The sequence below is a fragment of the Medicago sativa genome, chromosome 1 (assembly GCF_051527215.1).
Source record: "Medicago sativa cultivar Bolivia chromosome 1, Bolivia_mono, whole genome shotgun sequence".
Lineage (NCBI taxonomy): Eukaryota > Viridiplantae > Streptophyta > Magnoliopsida > Fabales > Fabaceae > Medicago > Medicago sativa.
Window position 1 is genome coordinate 78,791,750 of NC_140749.1, and position 24,235 is coordinate 78,815,984.

The 24,235-nt window shown below is 33.6% G+C and overlaps 2 protein-coding genes across 4 annotated transcripts; both read right to left on the minus strand.

Moving 5' to 3' along the window:
* Positions 1 to 942: 942 nt before the first annotated feature.
* On the minus strand, positions 943 to 5,847 carry LOC146957813 (coatomer subunit alpha-2-like). Of its 2 annotated transcripts, XM_085739308.1 has the most exons (3): positions 5,448 to 5,847; positions 4,862 to 5,356; positions 943 to 4,190 (listed from the first exon to the last, which is right to left on the minus strand). In XM_085739308.1, the coding sequence occupies exons 1-3, from the start codon at positions 5,653 to 5,655 to the stop codon at positions 1,243 to 1,245; spliced, it is 3,651 nt and encodes a 1,216-aa protein (XP_085595434.1). In that variant the 5' UTR covers positions 5,656 to 5,847; the 3' UTR covers positions 943 to 1,242. The 2 variants fall into 2 exon arrangements, with proteins under 2 accessions (XP_085595434.1, XP_085595437.1); XM_085739311.1 differs by lacking the exons at positions 4,862 to 5,356; positions 5,448 to 5,847 and adding an exon at positions 4,569 to 4,594.
* Positions 5,848 to 18,874: 13,027 nt separating this feature from the next.
* Positions 18,875 to 23,728, minus strand: LOC146957814 (uncharacterized). 2 transcript variants are annotated; one of them, XM_085739315.1, is made up of 7 exons: positions 23,370 to 23,728; positions 23,230 to 23,278; positions 20,896 to 21,260; positions 20,663 to 20,813; positions 20,269 to 20,544; positions 20,074 to 20,181; positions 18,875 to 19,490 (listed from the first exon to the last, which is right to left on the minus strand). In XM_085739315.1, the coding sequence occupies exons 3-7, from the start codon at positions 21,258 to 21,260 to the stop codon at positions 19,113 to 19,115; spliced, it is 1,278 nt and encodes a 425-aa protein (XP_085595441.1). In that variant the 5' UTR covers positions 23,230 to 23,278; positions 23,370 to 23,728; the 3' UTR covers positions 18,875 to 19,112. The 2 variants fall into 2 exon arrangements, with proteins under 2 accessions (XP_085595441.1, XP_085595449.1); XM_085739323.1 differs by having other exon boundaries at positions 23,225 to 23,278.
* Positions 23,729 to 24,235: the final 507 nt, after the last annotated feature.

A 24,235-nucleotide genomic window follows, 5' to 3' on the forward strand; every position in this document is an offset into this window, starting at 1 on the left:
AAATGCTGATATTGCAGAAGCTTTAGGAATGAGGTATGGCTTAAGATTTGCAAATGATGCTATTTTAGAATCTATAAGAAGAACGTGACCCCGTATGAAGAGCTCTACCCCTAATGCTTCGGAATGATTACAGAAGATTGCTAACTTTCCAGTTTGTCTTTTATCAAATTTCATTGTAATCATAATAAAGAGAAGCTAATACAAATGCTCCTCTTTAGCTAGGATTATGGTTAACAATTTTAAGTTTGGCTAGAAAATATTTGACCAACCGATTGCATTTTTTCTATGGCATTTGAATGATATATTTATCAGTCAAAAAGGAAAATTTAATAAAAACAGAAAATAACTACTCATTTTTTAAATTCATTCAATAAATAATGTATTAAATTCCTAATATAAGCTAAAGACATCATTTATTGGATGAATTTAAAAATAGAGACCGGAGTAGTACGAGCTTAAAAAAGAATCAAAGGGCAGAACTTCCCAAGAGAGCCATTGCTCATTCAAAATCTTTCTAAATTGTAAGAAGCACCCCTTAGCTCTCAAATATTTTAATTGACGATAGAATTAATAAGGATTTTTTTTTTATCTTTCTCAATATATAATATAACTCTAAAATGCCATAGTTTGAACCAGTTATCTCTGTCAGGTGGCTAACAGTGCAAGGTGAAGGAATGCTACCAAAATACTCTTCTGAACATTATTTTTTTTACGCTTATTAACATACCCGCTACTTTTTTAAAAGCAGGTATAGGATTAGGAAGTAGCAATGTGAAAAAGAATTCATAAGGGTGGTAACTGATTAACCTTACCTAAAAGCTATGAGTAAATTGCATCGACTGCCGATCAAATAAAAAATATACAAAAGAAACATGTTTCTTGCAACCAAGTCACTGAAGCCCCCGATTGAACAAGCATGATATGTACTTTGACAAACAAAAATGCAAAATCAAGTCTTGAATATAGCCTATAACCATAAATTTGATCCAAGTACAACCTTTCACTTTCTTGTGTATGAAAAACTAACAACCCTCAAAGATACGAAATTGATTTATTACATTGAAAATCACTTCTAACTGAACAAAAGAGTAAGCTGAAGAGCAAAAAGTAATTCCACTTGACTATTTCATGCTTCTACCACAGTCCCATGAAAATTTTAACTGAACAATAGGGATCTATCTAGTGCTGAAAATTGACCTGAAACAAAATTTGAGAAAATGCTCCTGGTCCCATATAGCTCAATCAGCGTACCTGGGAAGGTGAGCAGAGCAGTCCAGAAGCATCAGCACCTACCACTGAAATATCACAAACAGTACAAAGCTGCCCCTCCTGGCTTGGCACAAAACGTGAAGTACAATAGGGGCAAGCAACATCCTTCTGTCCACGATAGATTGGCACATAGGTTGCACCGCAAATAACAAATGGGTTTCGGAAATCATAGTTCAACTGTGTGGCATCAGTCATATTTCTTTCCGCGGCTGCCAGCACTTGCCTTGCTGTCTTCGCTTGGTTTTCAATGGTGGGATTTGTCTCAAGTAGCCTCCTAGCGAAGTTAGCAGCTGTGGCAAGGTTCTTTGCCTTGAAGCAGGTTACCATTGCATTCTGCAATGCTAACCTCAAGTGAGGTGCCTGAAGGTTGCAGTGAGTGAAATAAGCAGCAAGCTCCTGCTGTCTTACTGGATTGTCCTTAGTTTCTCTCCTCTTCAGCTCGATCTGCAAACCCAAAACATACTCTTTGACTATGATAATCAGTTCCTTCACATCATCCACTTCCCTCCTTGACTCCACCACAATCAAAGGAATTGTATGAAGAATATTAACAAATGTCTTAAGAGCCTCGGTGAATTTCCCGGCAGTAAAGAACTTATAACCAGCTCTAAGTTTTTCATCCAGCTGAGACAACTTGAAAGGAAGTGCTGGGGGGCCTCTCACACTTGTGCTAGATGACTCAGTCCAACCTCTTTCAACTGCAAGTGATATGATTGGAGCAGATGAAAATGCACGCAGATAGGAATGACTGCCAGTATGAAGATCAAGAAACATGGATTTCAAGGGGGCAAAATTTCTTATCCCGAGTTGTCGGCTCAGCAACCTCATTGCAGTATCGAAATTTCCAGCAGCTGCATGCTCTGCCGCAAGTGACGATTTCTGCGTCCATATATGGCTTACTGGCATGCCAGTAGTTGGGGGGATAAAAACTGAAGATTGTGTGCCAACAGAAGCTTTTGGGGTGTCAGCTTCGGGGCCCAACTCTAAATCCTCCATCTCCCATCCACCTTCTTCATCATTTTCTTCAGCTACTTCTCCATCTTCCAAAATTGCAGTAACATCTCCATTTGCATCTACATCAACTATGTCAAGCTCCTCGCCCCAGTCGCCATCAGGAGCCTCGTCCTCTTCTTCATCAGCAATTCCCCGACCTGTATTGTCAAACCCGCCATCAAACATGCCTCGCATAACCCTAAGAAGGGGCCAATCACTTCCACACATGACGGGTGAAGGAGGCATCAAGAGAGACGGTACTTTCCCCTCAGGCAAAGATGGAACATTATCTCCTAGTTCAGCTGCAAGCCGTTTTGCAACATCATCCAACCCATGCACTGACGCAGCAACATAAGCAAGAGGCAAATGACCCACATTCTCCAAAACCTTGACACGTTCTTGAACATCACCCATATACAAGGCATTGTGAAACTGGCCCATCACGTCATTCTTCACTTCAGCAATTTTCAACATCTTCGAAAGCTTCTCCAAATTGCCAGTTACCAGATAAAGAAAAGACAACCTCTCAAAAATTTTTGTCCTCTGATATGCATACTCTACTATGCCAGCATTACCTTGGCGAAGAGCCTCGACTCCTAAGCGATACCAGTAATCTTTCTCATCAATTGCAGTAGCTGATGCAACTGCAATCTGAATGTTCCCACTTTCTATAGCCAAATTGAACCGAATTTTTTCATCTTTCACAAAATGCAGGGCAACCTCGGGAAAGCCCTTCTGTTGAAGATAAGCAATCATAGCTTGCCCACAGAGCTGTGAGTTCCTTATCATGTTCATAACATGGTCATATTTTTTCTTGAAGAGGGAAAGCTTAAAAATATATTCAGTTGCATCAATAGTTATTACTCGGCTCTTTCCATCCCGATCCAAGCAAAAGATTATGTTTGCCGAAACCTTTGTGATATAAATTGGAACATCCAGGGTTTTTATAATCCCATTATCTCCATTGGGAAGACAATATTTTATGTGATTTAGTGTTGTATAAATGAAAACACCATTGTCATCCCAAGCTCCACTTTTTACACGGATTGTCTCGTGGAGAGTGCATTGGTGCACAAGCTTCTTGCTGGCTATTATAATGGCATGTTTGCTGAGCAGAGCGACATGTTCAGTATCATTAGACCAGACAACATATTTGATAAAGGGGGTCTGGAGATCACCAAGAACAATCCTTTGCTGAAGATCAAACACGACAACCCTATCCTCTGACCTACAAAGTAAGTTGCCTGTTCCTGCATAGAATATAGCATCGGTGGCAATTGGAAGGGCGCTCTTTTTAACAATCTCATTCTTTAAATTTTTTATAAGGACTTGATTGCTGCTCTTCTCAAGCACAGCAAACCGATTACGAGCAACAAAGACAGCTGATCCCCCATGACCTTTTTTTGCATCTTGCACGTCTCCCCTACCATAACCGTCCTTCGATATGCAATACAACTCATAAGATCCACCATCTACATCTGAACACAAAAGAAATGCATTTTCAGCTGGGCTATAGGAAAGAGTCTTTGGACTTTGATTCAAGCTTAAAGAACCCGGTCGTCGAAATGGAAGTACTTGCACGTCTCTTTGTGTTGAGAATTCATAGAAACACAAGAACCGGTCTTTTGTGTAGAATAAAGAATCCCCGCTAACCACAAATGCAGGCCTTTCCCTCTCCAACTTAAAAACAATCATGCCACTGTCGTGACCAGCCGCTAACAGATTCATTTCAGGATGTGCAGAAAGAATCCAAAACCTATCATGCTCTCGGCGGAATGTTTGAATTCCAGTCCGCTTTGTTGCATCCCATATGCGAATACTTTTGTCTTCAGAGTTTGACACAATGATATCCAGTTTGGCATGGAACATCACACATGAAACATTATTCATATGTCCTCTCAAAGTGTCCACTTCCCATGCCTTTGTATCTGAAAACAAATAGATATTTCATTAGCAGCAGAAACTAATCACACCTCAAATACTACAAAACCAAGTTAATGTTTTCACTATATACCACAACACAGCATTAAATACATACAAATTACAATAGAAGAACTAATTTGACATATAATTTACTTTAACCCAGCAAATATATGTATTATAAGTTCCTCCACACACTCAAACACATGCTAACATAATTTAACAACCAGAATTACATCCATACTATTTTAAAATGCAATAAACATAGCATTTAAATCAAAAAAACGTAAAGTTGGATATGTTTCAATCAAGCCTTGTCCTATTAATTCATAACTTGGGAATGTTTTTTTTCTTCTAAACACACTCGGGAATGTTTTGATATTTACCATTCATCCTCCAAATCTAAACTTGCATTTTCACTATATGCCACAACATTTAATGTATACAGATTTACAACACAAGAACTAACTTGACACAAAATTTACTTTAACATTGACAAATATATGTAATACAAGTTCATCCACATGTTAGTTAACATAATATAATAACCACAATCACATCCATACTATATGAATGTAATAAACATAGCATTTAAAACAAGAAATGCAAAGTCAGATATATATGTCAATCAATGTTATGCCTCAATTAATCAACAACTGAAGAATGTTTCAATATTTACCATTCATCCTCCAAATCTTAACTTGCCTATCATCCGCAGCAGAGACAATAAGGGGCAATGTTGGATGAAAAGAAGCCCAATTAACCCCGCGATCATGACCTTCCAAAACATACTTAACAACAGCATCAACACCACCAAAAAGATCAGTATTCATCTGACCCAACCTCAATATATCATCCGCCGGTGAAGCACTCTTCCTTTTCAACGATCCAATATCCCAAACGCGAACAGTCTGATCCAACGACGCAGACACAACAAGATCATCTTTGGGATGAAAAAGCGCACACATCACGTAATGATTGTGTCCAGTCAAAACAGAAATGCAAGTACGTGACTGCCAGTTCCAGATTCGAATGGTTTGATCATCACTCGCACTCACAATCCACGGACTCTCATGATGAAATTGAACGGTTCGGATATAATCTAAATGACCTAACAAAGTAAACAAACACCTATGCAGCTTATAGTTCCAAACCTTAATCTTGTAATCATCACCTGAAAATTTCAATTAATCAAAATTAATAGAAATTAACAACGATCTAATGTAATTTAACATATACGAGAATAGATCTATGAATTATTTTACCTCCAGAGACGAAGAGAGGTTGAGAATTGTGAAAATGAACCCCGCGAACGGGACCGTCGTGTTCGTCGAATTTGTCAATTAGGGTTCCCATACGGTAATCCCAAAGCTGAATGACGCCACTGTGGAGACTAGCGAGGATCCATGGACGTTTAGGGTGGAAACTGAGACCCTTCACTCTGTTACTCTTGGTTTCGAATTTCGTCAACATCTTCGAGAGAGGTTAATGGTGATGTGTGTGATTTGGGATTAGGGTTATGGAGAATGAAGATCGAGAGAGAAGAAAGAAAGAGAAGGAGATTGAGATCTGAGTAGTGATGAGAATGAGATCCTTCTGAGAACCCTCCTCTTCGGGAGCATATACGATTTACTATAGTGTTATTTTTTTGTTTTTACAAATAATAACGTATTTTTTAAGTTTCTTCGTTCTAACAACAAAAAAATTTTTGACAAAGTTTTCTTATTTTAGTCGTTTATCCAATAATATGTTGCCATGTGGTGTAATGAGTTTTAAATGATGTGGTAACATGCAACAATTATAGTTCAAATCCTCGTGAGTTTAGCTCAGTTGGCAGGGACAAGGAATATGATTTTTTTGGTAGTGGTCGGAATTTGAACTTCGGACCACTACAAAAAATATCCTTTCATTTTATTTTTTTGACAGAAGTTCTCTCATTTCTTTTTAGAAATGATACTTAAACAACTATTTTGTAATAACCTTATCTTTCATATTTATATAATGCACTTATCTTTTCTCTCTTTATGGGGTAAAGACAGTTGTTAAGATTCAACGAACGTTTATAAATAAACTTTTTGAATGTCCGTCTAGGAGGTTCTTACATCAACAATGGAAGTTAAATGTACGACTTTGCGGGTGAATCAATTCTTTATCAACTAAGTCAACTTTCTTTAACCTCTCTCTTTGTTTATTTTCTTCATTATATACATTTTAAATATTTTGGGGTGTATGACAAAAAAAATTAGACTAGTTTGGTAGAAAATAGTAGATATTTGATAAATTATCTTATAACAGATGAACTTATAGCAAATAACTTATATTAGTAACTATTAACAAATAAGCTGTCTTATTGAATTTCTGGTGTTTAATAAATAAAATTAACGGTTGTACCAACTTATAATCTATTTCTGGTGTATTTCGGATTTTATTATCGGATTTTATTATCGGAACTGTGATTAACTAGTTTTTTCAAAATAGTGACAAATGAAAATGACAATTTAAAGATACATAATACAAACTATCAAGAATTAAACACATTTTACAACCAAAAATCATTGCTTCTCATAAACTTTTTTACGTCTCACTTGAAACTCATGAATCTCAATTGACTAATTTAATCATTTGCCACAATATATAAACGTTAATCACACCAATATACTTAGACACGTGGAGAAAATATCACTAAAAACCAACAACCAAACAGTCTCAAGATAACCAACAAACATAATAAAAAATTGAATGTAAATGAGTAGAGAAACAACACACTAATAATTGTCTGCCTAGTTCAGACCAATTTGATCTACGTCTTGGAAGCAGGTCTCAAATCCACTATGATATGAGTGGTACAAAGAGATTACAAGAAATTAGATCTAAGAGCTCACAATGAACAGTCTCGAATTTTTCACATTTATCAAGTCGGTCAAACCCACATAGAGATTCTAAGAGAAATCAAGGGAGAAATCTTGATCCTCCCCCTAATTAGATATGATTACCTAAGGTGTATGAAAAGTGTTTCCCAACCCAAGAATCTCACCAAAAAGCACATAAGTACCCTTAGTCTATGATTTCCCTAAAAATTATGTTTTGTGGTCTCTCAGTGTTACACAACAAAATGATGCAAGAATGCTTAAATATGATTCAGGAATCGAGACAAAAAGCCACACACTAAACCACGGTCCCCTCGCAACCTAAATCCATTGAAGGGATCGCATTGTGATCCATCAACATCGCCTTGAGGTAAAAATAAAGGCAAACAACTTGAAAAAAATGGTTGATCGATCACCTTGCAACATTGTTCTAGCACTTGGCAATTTTTCCAAGGCTTAACCAACTCTAAACTTCGATACAATTGCAAGATGAGATTTTAAGGCACACATAGCATGTGGAACCTTAAACGAAATTTTCGATCTATCTACAAAATATACGGGTTCTAATTTCATGACTATTTTTTTAATGACTATTTTTTTAATGTTAGAGTAAGAGAGAATATGGCAGTGTAAAAACGAGACAAATCAGTAAAAAAAAAAGATGGGAGTGTGAGATTGAAAAGGAATGGACGTTGGATTTGGAGGTGGATGGTGGATGTGATTTCGTTTACGGACAAGTTTAGTGGATGTGAGATTAGTTTATGACCCTTTTAGTTAAATTTTAATATTTTATGAACTAAATTGATGAGAGAACGGCAATTTATAGAACAAACTGACTTGTATTGAAAAAGAATATGTTCTCCTCCTATCCAAACTAGCGAATATACGAGCACTAACGCGTATATTCAAGGAATGAAATTAATGGAAAAATCTATGAAATTTTCAAAATGTTACATCTCACAACTGTTTGAAAAATTTGAGACTAAAACTTTATACCTAAACAAATTTTAATCTCTTTTTCTATAGTCATTTATGCATTGTATAATGAAAGTCCCTCCAAAGTCATTGAAAATTCTACCTCTTGATACTTGATAGGATCATAATATGTTACCAGGCTTCCCATAATGAGCAGTAGACAAACTATTTATTTGTTCGGATTTTATAATTCGAATCGGTGAAAAACTCATTTTTTCCATCCAAAATTAGGGGGAGAAATTATTTTTTCAGATTATATAATCCAAAAATCCCCTCTTAGACATTTTCGAAGAAAAAAGGGCGCGTGAGAAATGCATAGGGTGGGAAAAACCAATATGGGTTTAGAAGTGAAAACAGGTCTAAGAGCAACAGTATCGGTCTGGGCTTAATTATAAGTCTGAAAAATAGGTTGGGCCAATTTACATTCTTTTATAATATAGAGGAAGTTATACCCTATACCCCAACACATGTACTTTCACCCCTACAAAATTTTTAAAATTCCAATTTTACCCCTTTTACTATTTAATCTTTTATACATAAATTTTTCACCCTTAATTTCAACATCTCCTAATTCAGAATGAGTACACCCCCACATAATAATTTTCCATGTATGTATTTCCACTTTTTTCTTCACTATAAAAATGTTTCCGGAAATATTTCGGAACACTCATATACTTTTCCGAAAATAATTCGGAAAACTCATGTATATATGTTTCCGAAAATAATTCGGAATACTCTGCAACTTTCCGGTGCATGCTCAATAATTTCAATGTAGAAAATAAAGAACCGGAAACGTGTATCCTAGTTTTCCGGTGCATTTATTTTAATTTTTTATAATTCCAACTTGCTTAATACTAGAGCTTATATTCTTGATTCTTGATATTACTTGCCTATATTACGTGTATACAGGAACACTGAGCACCTACCAAAACCACCCATAGCAAAGCTACAAACAGAAGCTATAAATTCTAGGCTTAATGGTGTGTTTCGCCCCTGCAAATAGGCGGCGTTTAAAAATTGGTCCCTGTAATCGCTAATCCTGGCATTTTACCTCTGCAATTGTTAATCATTTAAAATTTGGCCATTTGACCAACTTAATCACTGCCACGTCACCAGATTAGCAAAAATGGCATGGGAAATGACGAAATTACCCCTGGCTTATTTTTTTTTTGTTTTTTTTTCCTTAAAAAAAAAATTCAGTTTTTTCCCGAATTTTTTTTACGATTTTTTCCCGAAAATTTTTCAGTTTTAATTTTAACAATTTTTTTCCGAAATTTTTTTTGACTTTTAATTATTTTTTCAGATTTTTTTAATTTAAAAAAGAATTTTCAAAATTTTGGAAAATTTTTTTTTTTAAAGGAAAAAAAAAATTAGCCCAGGGGTATTTTGGTCAATTCCCATGCCATTTTTGCCAATCTGGTGACGTGGCAGTGATTAAGTTGGTCAAAGGACCAAATTTTAAATGATTAACAATTGCAGGGGTAAAATGCCAGGATTAGCGATTACAGGGACCAATTTTTAAACGCCGCCTATTTGCAGGGACTAAAGACATCATTAAGCCTAAATTCTAATATTGGTTGCTGCTAGTAAAGGGAAAATACACAGGAGCAGCAACACAAATCCAAACAGCCTAACCAAAAAAGACACCCACTAGTACTAAATAACCCATCCCATCTAACAATGATGCTAGCATATTCCAACACAATTCCAACCAGCCGCACACTTCCTTGGGCTAAACAGAAAAACAGCAAGTTTCAAGCTGAAACAGAAACAACCAACCTAAACAACTAGCAGCCCCTGTCAACAACAGCCAACCAAAAGCCGAAACAGAAGAAGAAAAAACGCCGAAACAACCATGACAGAATCAGCAGGCCTGCAACTACCAGTCCACCCTTGACAGCAGCACGTCGCCCAAACACCAATGCCAAGCCATTAGTGCACTGCTTTATGACAATTAAAATGACACTTATTTGATCACAATCTCGTTCCTGCATTTATTTTATATTTATTTTTTATATATAGGTTCCTACATATATAAATATTGATCACAGGCTTTGAAGTAACAACACGAGCACTCTATATCATATCACAATATTGCAAAGTCAATACTAGAATGTATAATCATAAACCAAAAGTCAGTAATACAATGTTTAAAATAAACCACGAAGTCGATATTACAATGTATAACATAGATAATACCAAATTTAACATAAAGTAGAAGTCGATAATGCAATATATAATAAATAAACTAAGATAACTAATATAAAGGTCCACTGCGAGTCAGGTCTAATGCTTGATACAAATGCTCAAATTGGGATTCCTCTTTTGTGGCCCCGATCGCATCCAAGCAACCCTGTAGCTTAGAAGCACTCAAAGACATCCTCGGGTCAGAAGGTCTTGCATCATCAGGGACTCTATACGTTGGAACAAGGATTGGTCTATGCCGGTCCTCATTAGGTCGTATCAAACAAGGATGTGATACTCTGTAGTACCACTCCATGTATGTAATTGTGACTTCATATGGATGACTTCGGTTGATCACGAACCACCTCACGATGTTGTGGTTCGTTTCGCCCTATACGTATAATCATGCCACCTCGTCCTCTGCACCGAACCACTAAATAAAAAAAGACATAGAATTAATAGAAAGACAAAGAATTAATAGAAAAAGAGACAAAAGAATTAATAGAAAAAGAGACAAAAAAAATTAACACAGAAGCATCAACACAGCCGAACCAAAGAAAAAAAGCACACAACTAGCACTAAACAACCTACAAAGTTCATAAGTTATATGTTAAGATGAGAAGCACCTACTAAATAACATCTTCAAAAATTATCAGCCCACAAAGTTAGTATTTATATGTAAAGATGTGAAGAAAGTTAGATAGACCTTACATCTTAGGCATAAGTATAGTTAGAAATGAAGTGGACTGATAAAATCAACGAGGAGGTCAAGAACAATGCTCCTTCATAAGCTAATGACATAGATCAATGGAAGAAACATTCAATTTGTAAAGTACCCTCACAAGTCAGTGTTGAACAAAAAGGCATTGATTTACAGTAACAATGTCATTGATTTATGGCAGCTTTCATTCATTAAAACAGTTTGAGTCCAAAAAAAAGTAAGAACTTAAAAATGAAAAAAAAAAAAAATAAGTGCTTGAACCGGAAATCTTCATGCAACCATTCCAGAAGAAATTTGAAACGATAACCGGAAAGCTTTGCATGCGTTTTCCGTAAAATCAACCGGAATGCTTCGCATGCGTTTTCCAAAAATCAATGATTCGAAAATCGATTCTGGAAACAACTCATAACACGATTCCATGAAGGATTCCGGTAACCCACTACCCCATAAAACCTTGACAAACCCACAAAACCTAAAACCTCAATCAATAATTCCATTGAACCATTAAGAGAAAGAACAGAGAAAAAGGAAACGATTATGAGAACAATCAATAATTGATGATGATTTTGGCAAAGAAAGCTTACTGTTGTTTGCTGGGAGTGGAAGTTTACTTTTTTCCAGCCCGTTTTTTCCAGAACAGAAGCGGTGAAGGTGTGGGGTGAACGTCAAAGGGTGAAATGTGTTTAATTTTATATTTTATATAAAGGGTAAATTTGGTAGTTTATGTAAAATGTTGGGGTAAAGGTATAATAGTAGGGGTGTGGGGTATAACTTCCTAATATAGAATATTATTCAGAGAATTACTTTTTAAGCCCCCTCAATATCTTTTAGACCCCCAAAATGTTATTTTTACCCCTAATGTATATGTCCTGAAGATACGTCTCGAAGGGTTAGGAAGTTATCTTCCGGAGAACTATTTTATATGACAAAATTGTAAGCAAAACTATCGGTTACGTTATTTTGGGGTCTCAAAGGTTTCAAACCACCTCATTTGCTCTCCAAACCTACTTTTCATCCAATTCTTGAAGTTCAACTATGTAATTTATTTGGTTATGAACCTGTGTATTTAGTTTAAGTAATTTATGGCAAATATTTGTACTTTGTTTACATCATTAGTTCGTTACATCCTTTTTTTTTTCCTGGTTGTTGAAGTGTATATCTTTAATATGGTTGTAAATATCATATAACAATGTTAATGTGTTGATATCTAGATCTCATAGGTTCCGATACATAGAGAACCTTTGCAGTGTTCTCATTTTTCACACATACGAGAGATACCTCCTAAACATTTCGGTTCGTATCTTCCGGACGTTGGTTTGAAATCTTGCTTTTTTCTTTTATGTCCCAAACATTGTTGGTTCATATCTCATGAATGTTAATAACACATATTAGACATATACACTTCAACAACCAAAAAAGAAGGACCTTAAACGAACAAATTGTGTAAACAAAGTACAAATACTTGTCATAAATTACTTGAATCAAATACATAGGTTTATAACCAAGCAAATTACATAGCTTAACATCAATAATTGGGTAAAAAGTTGGTTTGGAGAACAAATGGGTGGTTTGAAAATTTTTAAACACCAAAATAACGTAACTGACAGTTTTGCTCACTGCTGTGTCATATAAAATAGTCTTCTAAAAGATAACTTTCTAACACTTCGGGATGTACTTGCTAGACATATATATTAGAGATAAAAACATAATCTTGGAGGCCTAAGAGATATTGAAGAGGCTTAAAAAGAAATTTTATATCATATACACATATTTTTTAAATTTTTGGTCCAGTGGTATTTTATTTTTTTAGTAAAATAAATAAATGACATGCATCCAAAACTTATACTTAGCGGAGCACAATTAGTTTAATGTGATTACTAACAAAACTAAGCTATATGCACCGAGGATCTAAAACTTTTTTTATACATGCATCCAATCAAATTACATCATAATGCTCTTTTTTAAAAGTTAATTCTTAAATATCTTCACAAATGTCTCTACATACTATTAGGGTTGGGAATAAATCAGGTCGTCTGATGGGGGCCAATGACATGGCCTACTTAAAGTTCGTCTCTACCTAGCATGTGGTTAGTAAAAAGGCAAGAGTCATACTATTTAAAAACCCTATTTATTTAAATAGTCAAGACTTGGACTCTCTAAAAAGCATATTAGGTCTATTAAACTGACTTGTATATATGTAGTTAAAATATAACGTCTCTCTCTAAAAAATAAAATAAAAAATCTAAAAAATTAGTAAAAGAAAATCTTGACACAAAATTCAAGCTAGTTAGTGATCTATTAACCATTTTAGAAGTGAGCCAAATGTTCTTTTCAAAAGTCTTAACATAACATACTTCTAAACAAGCTTATAGATCGGACTAAACTTTTAAAAAGACCAAACCAAGTTTTAAATAAACTCTTTAACGAGTAATAAGTCAAACTAATACATTAATTTTTTAAACCAAGTCTAACTTGTTTAAACAAAGTTTGGCTTGACCTGACCTATATGACATGATTGGATTTGATGAATGTGTAAAATGTTTACATTAACAATATATACAACCTAAATCTTCAAAAGAAAATTGGAAAATTGCTGTGCTCCACGCTTTAAATTCAATCCTATAGGAGGTAGCAATAGTTAGTAATCTTTACCACTTGTGCTTGGATATTTAGTGTTCTATAAATAAATTTGTACCGTTTCAGAAAAAAATAAAAATGAATCCTATAGAAGGTACCACCAGCTTCTTCTTCTTTAAGATATAATGGTACAATATATATTTGTTGTCTGGCTAGTCAGAAACAAAAGGAATCATTCATGAGTAAGTATAACATGGCAAGTTTAGAGACACCTTTTCTTTAACTTTCCAATGATTTTGATTTGCCTTTTCTTTGCAGGTTACTAATACTATGTCATGTGTTTTCTGATCAATGTCTTTTCCCTTTGGATCTCCTTTACTCATCATTCTTACTTGGATGATACCTTCTTCTTCTTCTTCTTTTTTTTTTTTTTACGCAATAAAGAGATCCAACAGAATATAGCTAGGCAGCCCCATTAGAAAGTAACAATGCCATTCTTATAATCAATAACTTTATCACCACGTTTCTTGAGCAACACTTATACAGTTGTCACTTGTGGCTATAGTACATTTTGTTCTGTTTTCCAATTAATACATATCGTGCACTTGTATCCTAACAACACAAAATTAATGTTGTCCCATATGTTTTTTATTTTTTATCTAATGTTTTTATTATTTATTGTATTTATAGCTTTGTTATATAATACCATTCATATAATATAACTATGTAGAATGCACTCAAAAAAAAAGTTGAGTGTCAATCGGTTAAGCAACATCAAGTTTATGCAGAAAAAATGTAGTAGTGTAGTTTGATTCTCACAAATCTTGAGGAGAGTAATTCCAAATTAACCTATGTTATTGTATATATAGATGTATTTTTTCTTTGAGATGATTGATGTTAGTATTGTTTAGTGTTATGATGGAAGTAATTCCAACGCTCATCCCAACCACCAAACAATTTTTATAGCCCTCTTTATTGTATGATTATATTAATCTAACTAGCCTCCTACATTAATAATAGAGCAATGCTATATCTCTAGAAAAATAACATCAAGAATTCTTCAAGAATAAAGAGTAGCCAATCACAATGCACTATTTGCCACAATTCAAGGAGGTGTGGCTGAAAAATAGGAAGTGGACAAATAAATCATCCAATTAAAATTTGCCAACTGTGTCTTGAAAAATTACATTTTCCTTAATGATATTATAAATCGTATTTAAAATTACAAAAATGTGAATAAGACATGTTCATCTTGTTGCTTGTAGTGGCTATATATATAATGACATTAAGTTGGTAATTACATGGATGTATTTGATAATAAATTTGGACAAAGACAAATTGACCAATGTTTAGATTATTGGAAACTATAGATAATATGAAATACTACTTAATAGTTAATACCATCCTATCAACAAATTCTGGAACGTGGATCATTTGTTTGCAAGTGGTGCAATTGCCAATTCAATCATTGGCATTCGTTCGACCATATTTTCTTTAAAAATTATTATTAAAAACTACTTTGAGGGTGGATTCTAGGGTGAGGGTCCAATTAAGTCCCTCACCGGTGGACCACTTAAAAATTAATGTTGGATTTGATCAATGGGTTAGATATGTTGAAAATAAAGATGAGAACATCAATACATTCACACACTATGTTGTCCTCTCTTCCTCGTCATTTTTTTTGTTTAGTGATTCCCAATTTTTTTTTAGAAACATATCTCTTCCCCAGTTCCCCTAATCCCCATCGGACCAAAATTTTGCAGAAGATATTTCTAGCAAATGAAAAACTTGTCACAAAATAATATCTTTGTTCTCTCAATTGATGTTAATTAAGGTAAATAATTAAATAATATTGATAACACCATCATACTGTTAGATTGTTCTCTCAATAATTAAATAATAATGAAGGAAATGGAACCCCATCTTTGTTCTCTGCAATTGCTTTTTTGCTTTATACCAGATGTTTAAATTGAATCATTGCTTAAATTAAATTTCCACTACCACTCAAACACAAACAAAACTAAAAGGGCCAAATGAAATGGATTTCAATTGTTTGGCCTCTTCTCAAGTCAACAGTTTGCAAAAATCTTCAGAAAACATCAACATATTTTTGGTGGGGTGGAGAAGATGGAAGAGATATAGGTAGAATTGTGTGTGCAAATGTATTCATGTTCTCATTTTAATTATCAACAAATCTTAACCGTTCGTTAAATCTAACAGTAGTTTTTAGATGGTCCACCGGTGAGAGACTTAATTGAACCCTCACCCTAGAATTCACCCTACTTTGAGACTCTCACCATCAAACAACATATGGTGCTAACCGCTAGCCATGGAGAAAAGATGATTACTTTAGTTTTTTATTTTATTATAACAAATAATGGGAGTAAAAAGATATCCCGATCCAACAAAAATTCAACTTCAAGGAGATAAACAAAAGCGTCAAACAATTTTTGGTCATAATTTATTTATATTTCAACCAAATTTTAGATTGTTAGAGTCATTTTTTTTTTTGAGAGAAGAGTCATTTTTCTTTGAAATTGAAAGTTAATACCAAACATATTAGAAAATTTATAACAAGTATTATTTCGTATATCTTCATTGATAAACCACCTCTAAAATATCAAATGATGAATCGTTTAAAGAAAAACTAGTGTTAAATTCCAATGCGGAACATTAGTGATCATATTATACTTATATTAAGTATGAGGAGGATCCATTCCCTTTAAAATGGAGGATTTGAAGGAAAAAAAAAACACCCTAAAAGTATCTTAATGTGGAATATCACCCCTTCCTAATCAAATGATATATCCTTCTTTTGAAAAATTATGTGATTTCGTGTCAGCTAAATGGACCACACTGCCGCACACCAAATATGGAATATGACCATTTTTAAATTTAATTTAGATTGTCCTTTTTTTAATTTTATATATGCCAAATAAAACTTTTTTTTTTTAAGCCAAATCAAACTTTTATAGAACTTTTATGATCAATAATATCAAAGTTCCATTTACTCATTCACAGCTCCTTGTGTAAAAAAAAACAAATGCTAAATAGGGAAATGCTAACTTGTGTCCTTGGAGCGCAAGATAAAAATCTTAAAATAGAATTAAACAATAAATATTGTATTGAAAAGATAATTTTTATTTAAGCTTTTAAGGTCATAAATGTTTTATTTAGTTTCTTATCTTGTGTCCTTAAAATTCTTGTCATTAATTTTTTCATATGATGTTTTGTTTCAAAGATTTCTCACCTTGAAATTAGAGGCTTGAGTTTAGCTCATCCACATAATCAAGTTTAAATTTTGACCTAACAAGTTTTTGTTTGACCGAACATTTCAGCATAAAAAAAAAAACGAACATTTAAAGAGCCAACTTAGAATAATTCACTTCTTCAAAAAAAAAAAAACTTAGAATAATTCACAAATGTGGTATCATTATGGGTTGCACTATGTTTTGTAGTTTGGTATCATTATGGATTGTGCTTTGTTGTGTCTCTTCTTTTTCTTTTTGACAATATAAGTAGTTCACGAATCACGAATGTGGTAAACTATAGATAAGGAAAAGTACTTGTTTTTTTTGACAAAAGATAAGGGAAAGTACTTAATTATCATATTTTGTATATTCAGAATTTGAAAGTCCCATTTTTTTTATATATCTTAGAACTCTAGTGTGTACTGTTCTATCCTTGGGCACCTTGTGTTTGAGTATGGTTATTCAATTCATTCACTTTGCCTTTACAAACTAAAAGTGAGGAGAGTCTTCTATTTTAATTACCTTTTATAACTATTATGATTATTATCACTATGTGGATATATTATGTTATTAAAAAACACCACATTCAAAATTTACCTTTATAAACTAATAAAACTAAACCACTTTTGTCTAGAAGTCCTAGCTCAATTGACAAATGCCGAAATTGCAAGGCCGGACGTCGTGACCCGGGTTCGAACCCGGGACATCACAGTTGTGTGAGTTTAATTTCAGTAGATTAACACTTCGTCTAAGACAAAAAAAAAAAAAAACTAAACCACTTTTCATCCTTTAAACCATTGGAGACAATGGAAAAAAAAGAAAGATTGACAACTTGAATTTGAGGTTGGAGAATGTTTTGTTTTTCTTCCTGAGAGCAGGTTGGAGAATGTTAATTTTAAAAAATTTGACAGGTTTGTTTGTGGTATAAATGAAAAATGCAGGTGAACTTTTACCGATCCCATGTAGATGGCAAGAATATCCGCAAGCTGTGTCTTCTTGTGATTGTATTTCATGAGATTGGTATTATACTCCATATTAAATTTTTATTTATATCAAGTATTTAATGTACAATTTATCTTTTCTTAATCACATTTTTTATTAAATGAATTTTATTTTCTTCAATATTTTTAATTTTATTTGATGGACGCGTAATGATAATATATTTTTTAGTCAAATAGAACCCGTTTGTTATAGCTTTTTTTAGGAAAAAATCACTTTTTTTTAAGAAAATAATCACTTTTAAGAATATTGCATCCGTTTGTTACAGATTTTAAAAAAAATCAAAATCTAAAAAAAATCTAAAAACAGCTTCAAATGAGAAGCTGTTGAAAGCAACTTCTCAAAAAATAGATTTTTTTAGAGGAGAGAGAAAATATGGATCTAAAGATTGAGCTAATTTTGTAACAAAAAAAATCGTTTTTATATAGTTGTATCCAAACAAACTAAATTATTTTTTTTTTAAAAAAGTGATTTTTTACTACGGTAAACAAACGCAAAATAGATTCTGATTTTTCATAAAATCTCTAAAAAATAATCTCTAAATTATTTTATGTCAAAATCATTTTTCACTACTAGAAAAATCAATTTTAGAGAGGGTAGCAATCCGTCACTAAACTACCATAATTCCCTCACTAACGAATTTAGTGAGGGATTTAGTGACGACCGGTAATCCCTTAAGAATATTGGCCTTGCTAAATTTTTGTGAGGGATTTTGGTTTCCGTCCCTAATTGACACGGATACAATCCGTCCCTAATCATATAAATCCGTCACTAAATATGAACCAGAAATGTGTTAAACCAAGGACAAATCCGTCAGTAATTAGTGAGGGATTCTTGTTCCCTCTCTAATAGTGAGGGACTATTCCATCAATTTTTACCAATATTTCCGTAAGTAATTAATGACGGATTGGTTTTCCCTCTCAAATTGTGAAGGCATATAACATTAATTGTGATGAACCTGAATTCCCTCACTAATTGAAACAGAAATTTACATCACTGATGTAATGTTCAATTTCCTACCAGATTTCATTAATTAATTATATTCATATTTTAACTGCATTTACTATATTAAACCATATTGAACATGTTGGTAATTATAAATATACAATAAAAAACACTTGATAAATTGTCTTCATACCCATCACAGACATTCATCACCATAAAAGTCATAAGGAAAATGTCAATAAGTTTACAACCATTGTTCCATCTCTCAAAATACATGAAGAGTCACAAGGAAACTCTCAAAATAAGTTTCATAAGAAACGCTTAAAACATTTTTAATGGTACTAGAAGTAGCACATTAGCTAAGTTTGCAACCAAGCTATCAAAATAACCATATATTATACATATTATATATCAAGTAGATGGAGGTGGAGGTGGATGTAGATGACCTTGAGAAACCATTTCCATCAATTTAGTCATTTGCTCCCTAAGAAAACGTGAATCTTCCTGCGATGCACGAATCAACTCCTCATGAGCCTTCAATTTCTCTTTAAGTGATGCATTTTCAGCCCTCATTTGTTCAAATTCAGATTGTAAGATGCCGTCAGATCTGGAAGATCTAGACGACTTATATTTCCCTGCTTCCGGGCCCAAACCATATATACGACCCTTCTTATTTACTCCTCCAACAACATGTAAGAAGATAATGTTGTCACTTTCATGTGTAGAAACATCATCCCCTAGTGCCTCCTCATGTGAATCCCTCTCAATAATCCTTTTTTCAAACTCATCCTGCAAAATAATAATATCAAAATAATAATATTTTATTAACAAGTAATAATTTCATACTTCATTCAGTCAACATAAACAACTTTTTTTAAAAAAAAAAATATATTGAATACATGAATAATTCCAAGTAAGTAGAAGGCACGTGGGATTTGATTTGGAAACTCAAGGTTCCACCTAGAGTCAAAAATCTGTTATGGCGTATTTGTAGGAATTGCCTTCCGACACGTAAAAGGTTGCGGGATAAGGGAGTTGATTGCACTATTGTTTGTGCATTATGTAACATGCAGGAAGAGGACAGCGTGCTAAAAACTTATAATGTGTTCACTGCTTGCCTATATCAGTTTCCAGAAGCATCAAACAAACTAACATTATGATATATCTTTTTGTCAAGACAATTAATTATTTTTCTCAATCTGCTTCTAAAACATACACTTACAGACTGCTACATATGTGCTTAACAATTAGCATCAGTGTAGAACCTCCATAAAAATAGCATCAGTGTATAACTAGTTCCCAACAACTAGCATCAGTGAACAATTATTTCAGTGCAGAACTATTAAAACAATTAAAAATAGCATACACTTACAGCAATATCTTTTGCTTTTGCGGAAACCCACTTGCTTGGATCACCTTTCAATTTGTGTGTGTATTCAAATATTTCCCAAGATGTTGGAGTAACTTCTGGAGATGTTTTCTAAAAACAAAACGGATCAATCAATGTTAATTGAAATTAAAATGCTTAACCTAACAAATACAATTAAACTCTAATTCAATTACTTACTATTCTCTTAGAAATCTCAAATGTTGGAATCGATCCTCCAGTGTGGAGTGGAGCATCAGAAGATTTTCTGTTTTTGCTATTAGTTTGTGCCTTGCTTTTCCATTCATCCTCACTCCATTTTGCATCCAATTTCTTACGCATTTCAACTGGAATCCAATCACCATCATCCTCCCCTTTTCTGACCCTATACATTGCACTTGAGTATAACTGAGAGGCTTTATGGTCAAATGACTTCTTAATCTCTCCATCAAGTTCAGGTAGCCACTTAAACTTCCTCTACAATATAAAAAATATAGGTTAATAATAGAATAAAGCAATATATTGAGAATAATCTACATGAAAAAAAATAAATATAACTAGTAAGATACGTAAATATTCATGAATACTTTCATACATTAAACTCTCTAAACCACATTGCAATCACACTATGTCTCCCTTTTTTTTTTTCTTCAGCCTTTAGTTCTCCATATGTTGTCCAACATCCATCAAACTTTTGCTTCATAATTTTTGTTATTGCACGTGTAGGCGCAATAGGAGGGTCAAACCTATTAAAACAATATTGAAGAAATTGTAAGATACGAGTATGATATATTTAAAATTAAAGGACAAAAAGTAATAAAAGCATACGTGCTCTCAGGTCCTGGACGAATCCAAATACGCTCATCAAGAGGGTCCTCACTCCCAATGTTTGGAGATGAATCCATATCATTTGATGATACATGTGGATCAGCAGCAGATGCATTAGATGATGGAATTTGTGGCAAGCTTGTTGATTGAGAAATGGGAGGGCTAGGAGTAGAGTGGGGAACTTGTGTATTTGTTGTTGTATGAGAAGTGGAAGGATTTGTTGCTTGCCCAACAATTGAGTGTGATGGAGTAGTGGCAGCCATACCTCTCCCAGATGAAAGTGTGGTACCCCTAACCCCTCTACCTCTACTGATACCTCTACCAGTACCTCTTCCTCCACCCGCCAGAGTATCATTTCCTGCCATCTATATATACATATAAAAAACATATATTTGATTAACACATAAAAATCTGGACACATCTAAAAAACATATAACGCGGATGGCAGATCAAAATAATAGAAGCACAAATCAACATTTACCGGTGTGTTTAACTCTTGAATTAACTCTTAAAATTGCAACGTATGATTGATCGTAGAGAAACACAGACTTTGGAAGATATATTTCAACATGTTAAGATAATATTAATTGTATGTCAAAATGAATCAAACAAATAGGTGTGTTTAAATTAAAAGGTTTGTCTAGGATAGACTTTCTAAACAATGGTCTAAATGTAAATTTTTATTCACTTTTAGTAAAAATAAAATAAAATTAATAATAATAAAAAGGAAGAAAAGATCGCACACTAACATTTGCTTGAAAGTTGGACTAAGAAAAAACATAAAATGTCTTTAGTGAATAACAACTCAAATGGAGCTTTACCAATTGGCCAAAACACACCAGCCTGAGATTTCTCACTCATAATACAACACCACTACACACTTGACACAATAAAAAAACAATTAACTTTAATCTTTCAAGGAGGAGCCATCACACATTTTCCATGACAATAAGCCGAACACAACAAATCCGGATTAGTGAATCATCAAGATGTGTTATACCAATCTGGAAAAACAAATTAAACATGACAATAACAATGTTGCATTTCAATGTTGGATTGCACAGATATACAGCAGCACCCCCATTATATTCACACCACGATACAAAATCACAACAGCAAGATGCTCCAGGGTATAATTAGAAAAAGCTCATGCATAACTTTATCACTGCATGTAGCTAGCTTGTGCAAATAGAAGGAGACAAATTAAGAATTGTGCAGCACATGAAATTATAAAGGCAACATATGCTCTACCAAAATGTTGGAAGATTAAGGCAAAAAAACCATTTCTTTGGAGCTAGGAAGCATGCAAAACAAACAAATAAGTATCAGAAAAATGAAATAGAGAAGGAGATTGAGGACTGTTTGAAGATCTTCTCTCAAACCAATAGCTAGATTTACCAAATTATAGCTGAACAATCCCAAAATGTCCGAGAACAATCCCCGACCCCTACACCAACAGAAAAAACAGCAGCCCCTATATATAGCAGCAAAAACTAACGACAACAACAACACATTTTGCAGTTGCTACACATTTAGCATATATAAACTCACAAACATACAACGTGTTCTACATCAAATTCAATCAATGCAAAATGGTCAATATGTGTTCATTATCTTTTAATCAATCAATATGAAAAATTAGTAAGTGCTAAAAACCATGATGCTAAAAATACTCTCTTTTTTCTTATACTTTGTGACAACAGCCTATCATCACATGAACTATGAAAGTAACCATTGTGTCATCGTTTGTAAAAGACATTCTATCTAATTATGAGTGAAAAATGAGACACATTTATAAGGCATCATGACTATATATGCAACAAAGTCCCATAATTCTCAAGGACAAAATCCACTTATTTCTAAAACTCTGCAGAATAATAGAAGAATAAAGTTTCAAACTTTGCAAACCCCTTTCATGAGACAAAAGTTTCTTATTCAATAGTGGACAAAACATATCAAAAAAAGGAATGGAAAATAAGTTTCTTATTCAATAGTGGACAAAACAGATCAAAACAGATCCATAATGTGGATTTAACTCCACAAGTTTTCTTATAAAATTGGAAAATAAGTTAATGTACCCTCACAGTCAATAAGTTGGGAAACTGGACTGCTACAGCAACCTTCTAAAGCTATAGACAGAGTTGAATTTAACTTTATCTTTTGTAAAGCATTAAAAATAAAAATTTATGAACCTGGTAGTGTCTTGTACAACCAATATTGAACAAAATCAAAAGATAAATAATCTCAGTCTTCAACAACAATCATTCAAACTACAAAATTAAAAATTAAAAATTAATAACAAACAAAATAAGGAAGGGCTTCGATTTACCTTACCTGTTTCAGAGCAACTTCACTTTTGGATTCAGAAATGTGAGTGAGTTCACTGTAAAACCCCACAAAACCCAAATCAGATTACGATAAAATATAAAATAAATAAATAAATAAATAAACTCTGATATTTACAAAGAGATTACCGTGAGTTTTGAGAGAAGGTCAGATTTGAGGGAACGATTTTGGAAGCAGGTAGGAGATTTGATTTTCAGAGTAAGGTTCGATTTTGGGACTGAGAATCGATTTGAGGTTTGATTTTGGGACCAAAATTCGATTTGAGGTTCGATTTGGTGAAGTATCAGTGTAGATTTAGGTTTGATTTGAGGATTTGAGGAAGAATCAGTGTAGAGGAAGGAATTGAGGATTTGAGGATTTGAGAATCGATTGGAAGCTGTTTGGAGTGCATTTTGGAGTTCATAAGCTCTTTGAGGAAGGAGTTATGAGTTTAGAGGAAAAATTTGGGGGAAAATTTGGTTTTAGGGTTTGTGAAAAAAAAGGGGAATGTTTTGGTATAGAGGAGGGAAAGCCAAAACGTGAAATAATTAGGGGGGATGATTCAGTTCTGGCGCTAATATCAATAAATTATTTGTGAGGGATTAATTTCCTCACCAACCATATAATTGATATTAGTGATGGTTTTAGTGAGGGAATCATCAGAGAAGGATTATTTCCATCTCGAAATCCGTGACTAACGTTTAACTCATCAAATTTGTGAGGGATTTAGTGACGGATATTTTGTCAGGTATTTTTTGTAAGGGATGTTTAAACCATTCCCTCACTAATAATTGGCAATTCAACTTTTTGTGTTTAATACCGAAATCCGTCCCTAAATCCGTCACAATTAGTTACGGAATTTTGTCCCTCTCTAAAATCCCTCTCTAATTTGCGTTTTTCTAGTAGTGTTTATTTTAATCCATATCAAACGGGCCAATAGTCCAGTGACTAAAAATTCATTTTTAAAGCAAATAAGTAGGTTATACCAGGTTCGAACCTCAACCTCTGTATATAT

Excerpts from the sequence above, each read along its gene's own strand:
- LOC146957813 (XM_085739308.1), bottom strand. The coding sequence starts at position 5,655 with ATGTTGACGAAATTCGAAACCAAGAGTAACAGAGTGAAGGGTCTCAGT. Across the intron at positions 5,357-5,447 it reads ACCTCTCTTCGTCTCTGGAG|GTGATGATTACAAGATTAAG; the intron begins GTAAAATAATTC and ends TGAAATTTTCAG. Across the intron at positions 4,191-4,861 it reads TAAGATTTGGAGGATGAATG|ATACAAAGGCATGGGAAGTG; the intron begins GTAAATATTGAA and ends ATTTGTTTTCAG.
- LOC146957814 (XM_085739315.1), bottom strand. The coding sequence starts at position 21,260 with ATGGCAGGAAATGATACTCTGGCGGGTGGAGGAAGAGGTACTGGTAGA. Across the intron at positions 20,814-20,895 it reads CGTCCAGGACCTGAGAGCAC|GTTTGACCCTCCTATTGCGC; the intron begins GTATGCTTTTAT and ends TTGTTTTAATAG. Across the intron at positions 20,182-20,268 it reads TTGAGATTTCTAAGAGAATA|AAAACATCTCCAGAAGTTAC; the intron begins GTAAGTAATTGA and ends TTTTGTTTTTAG.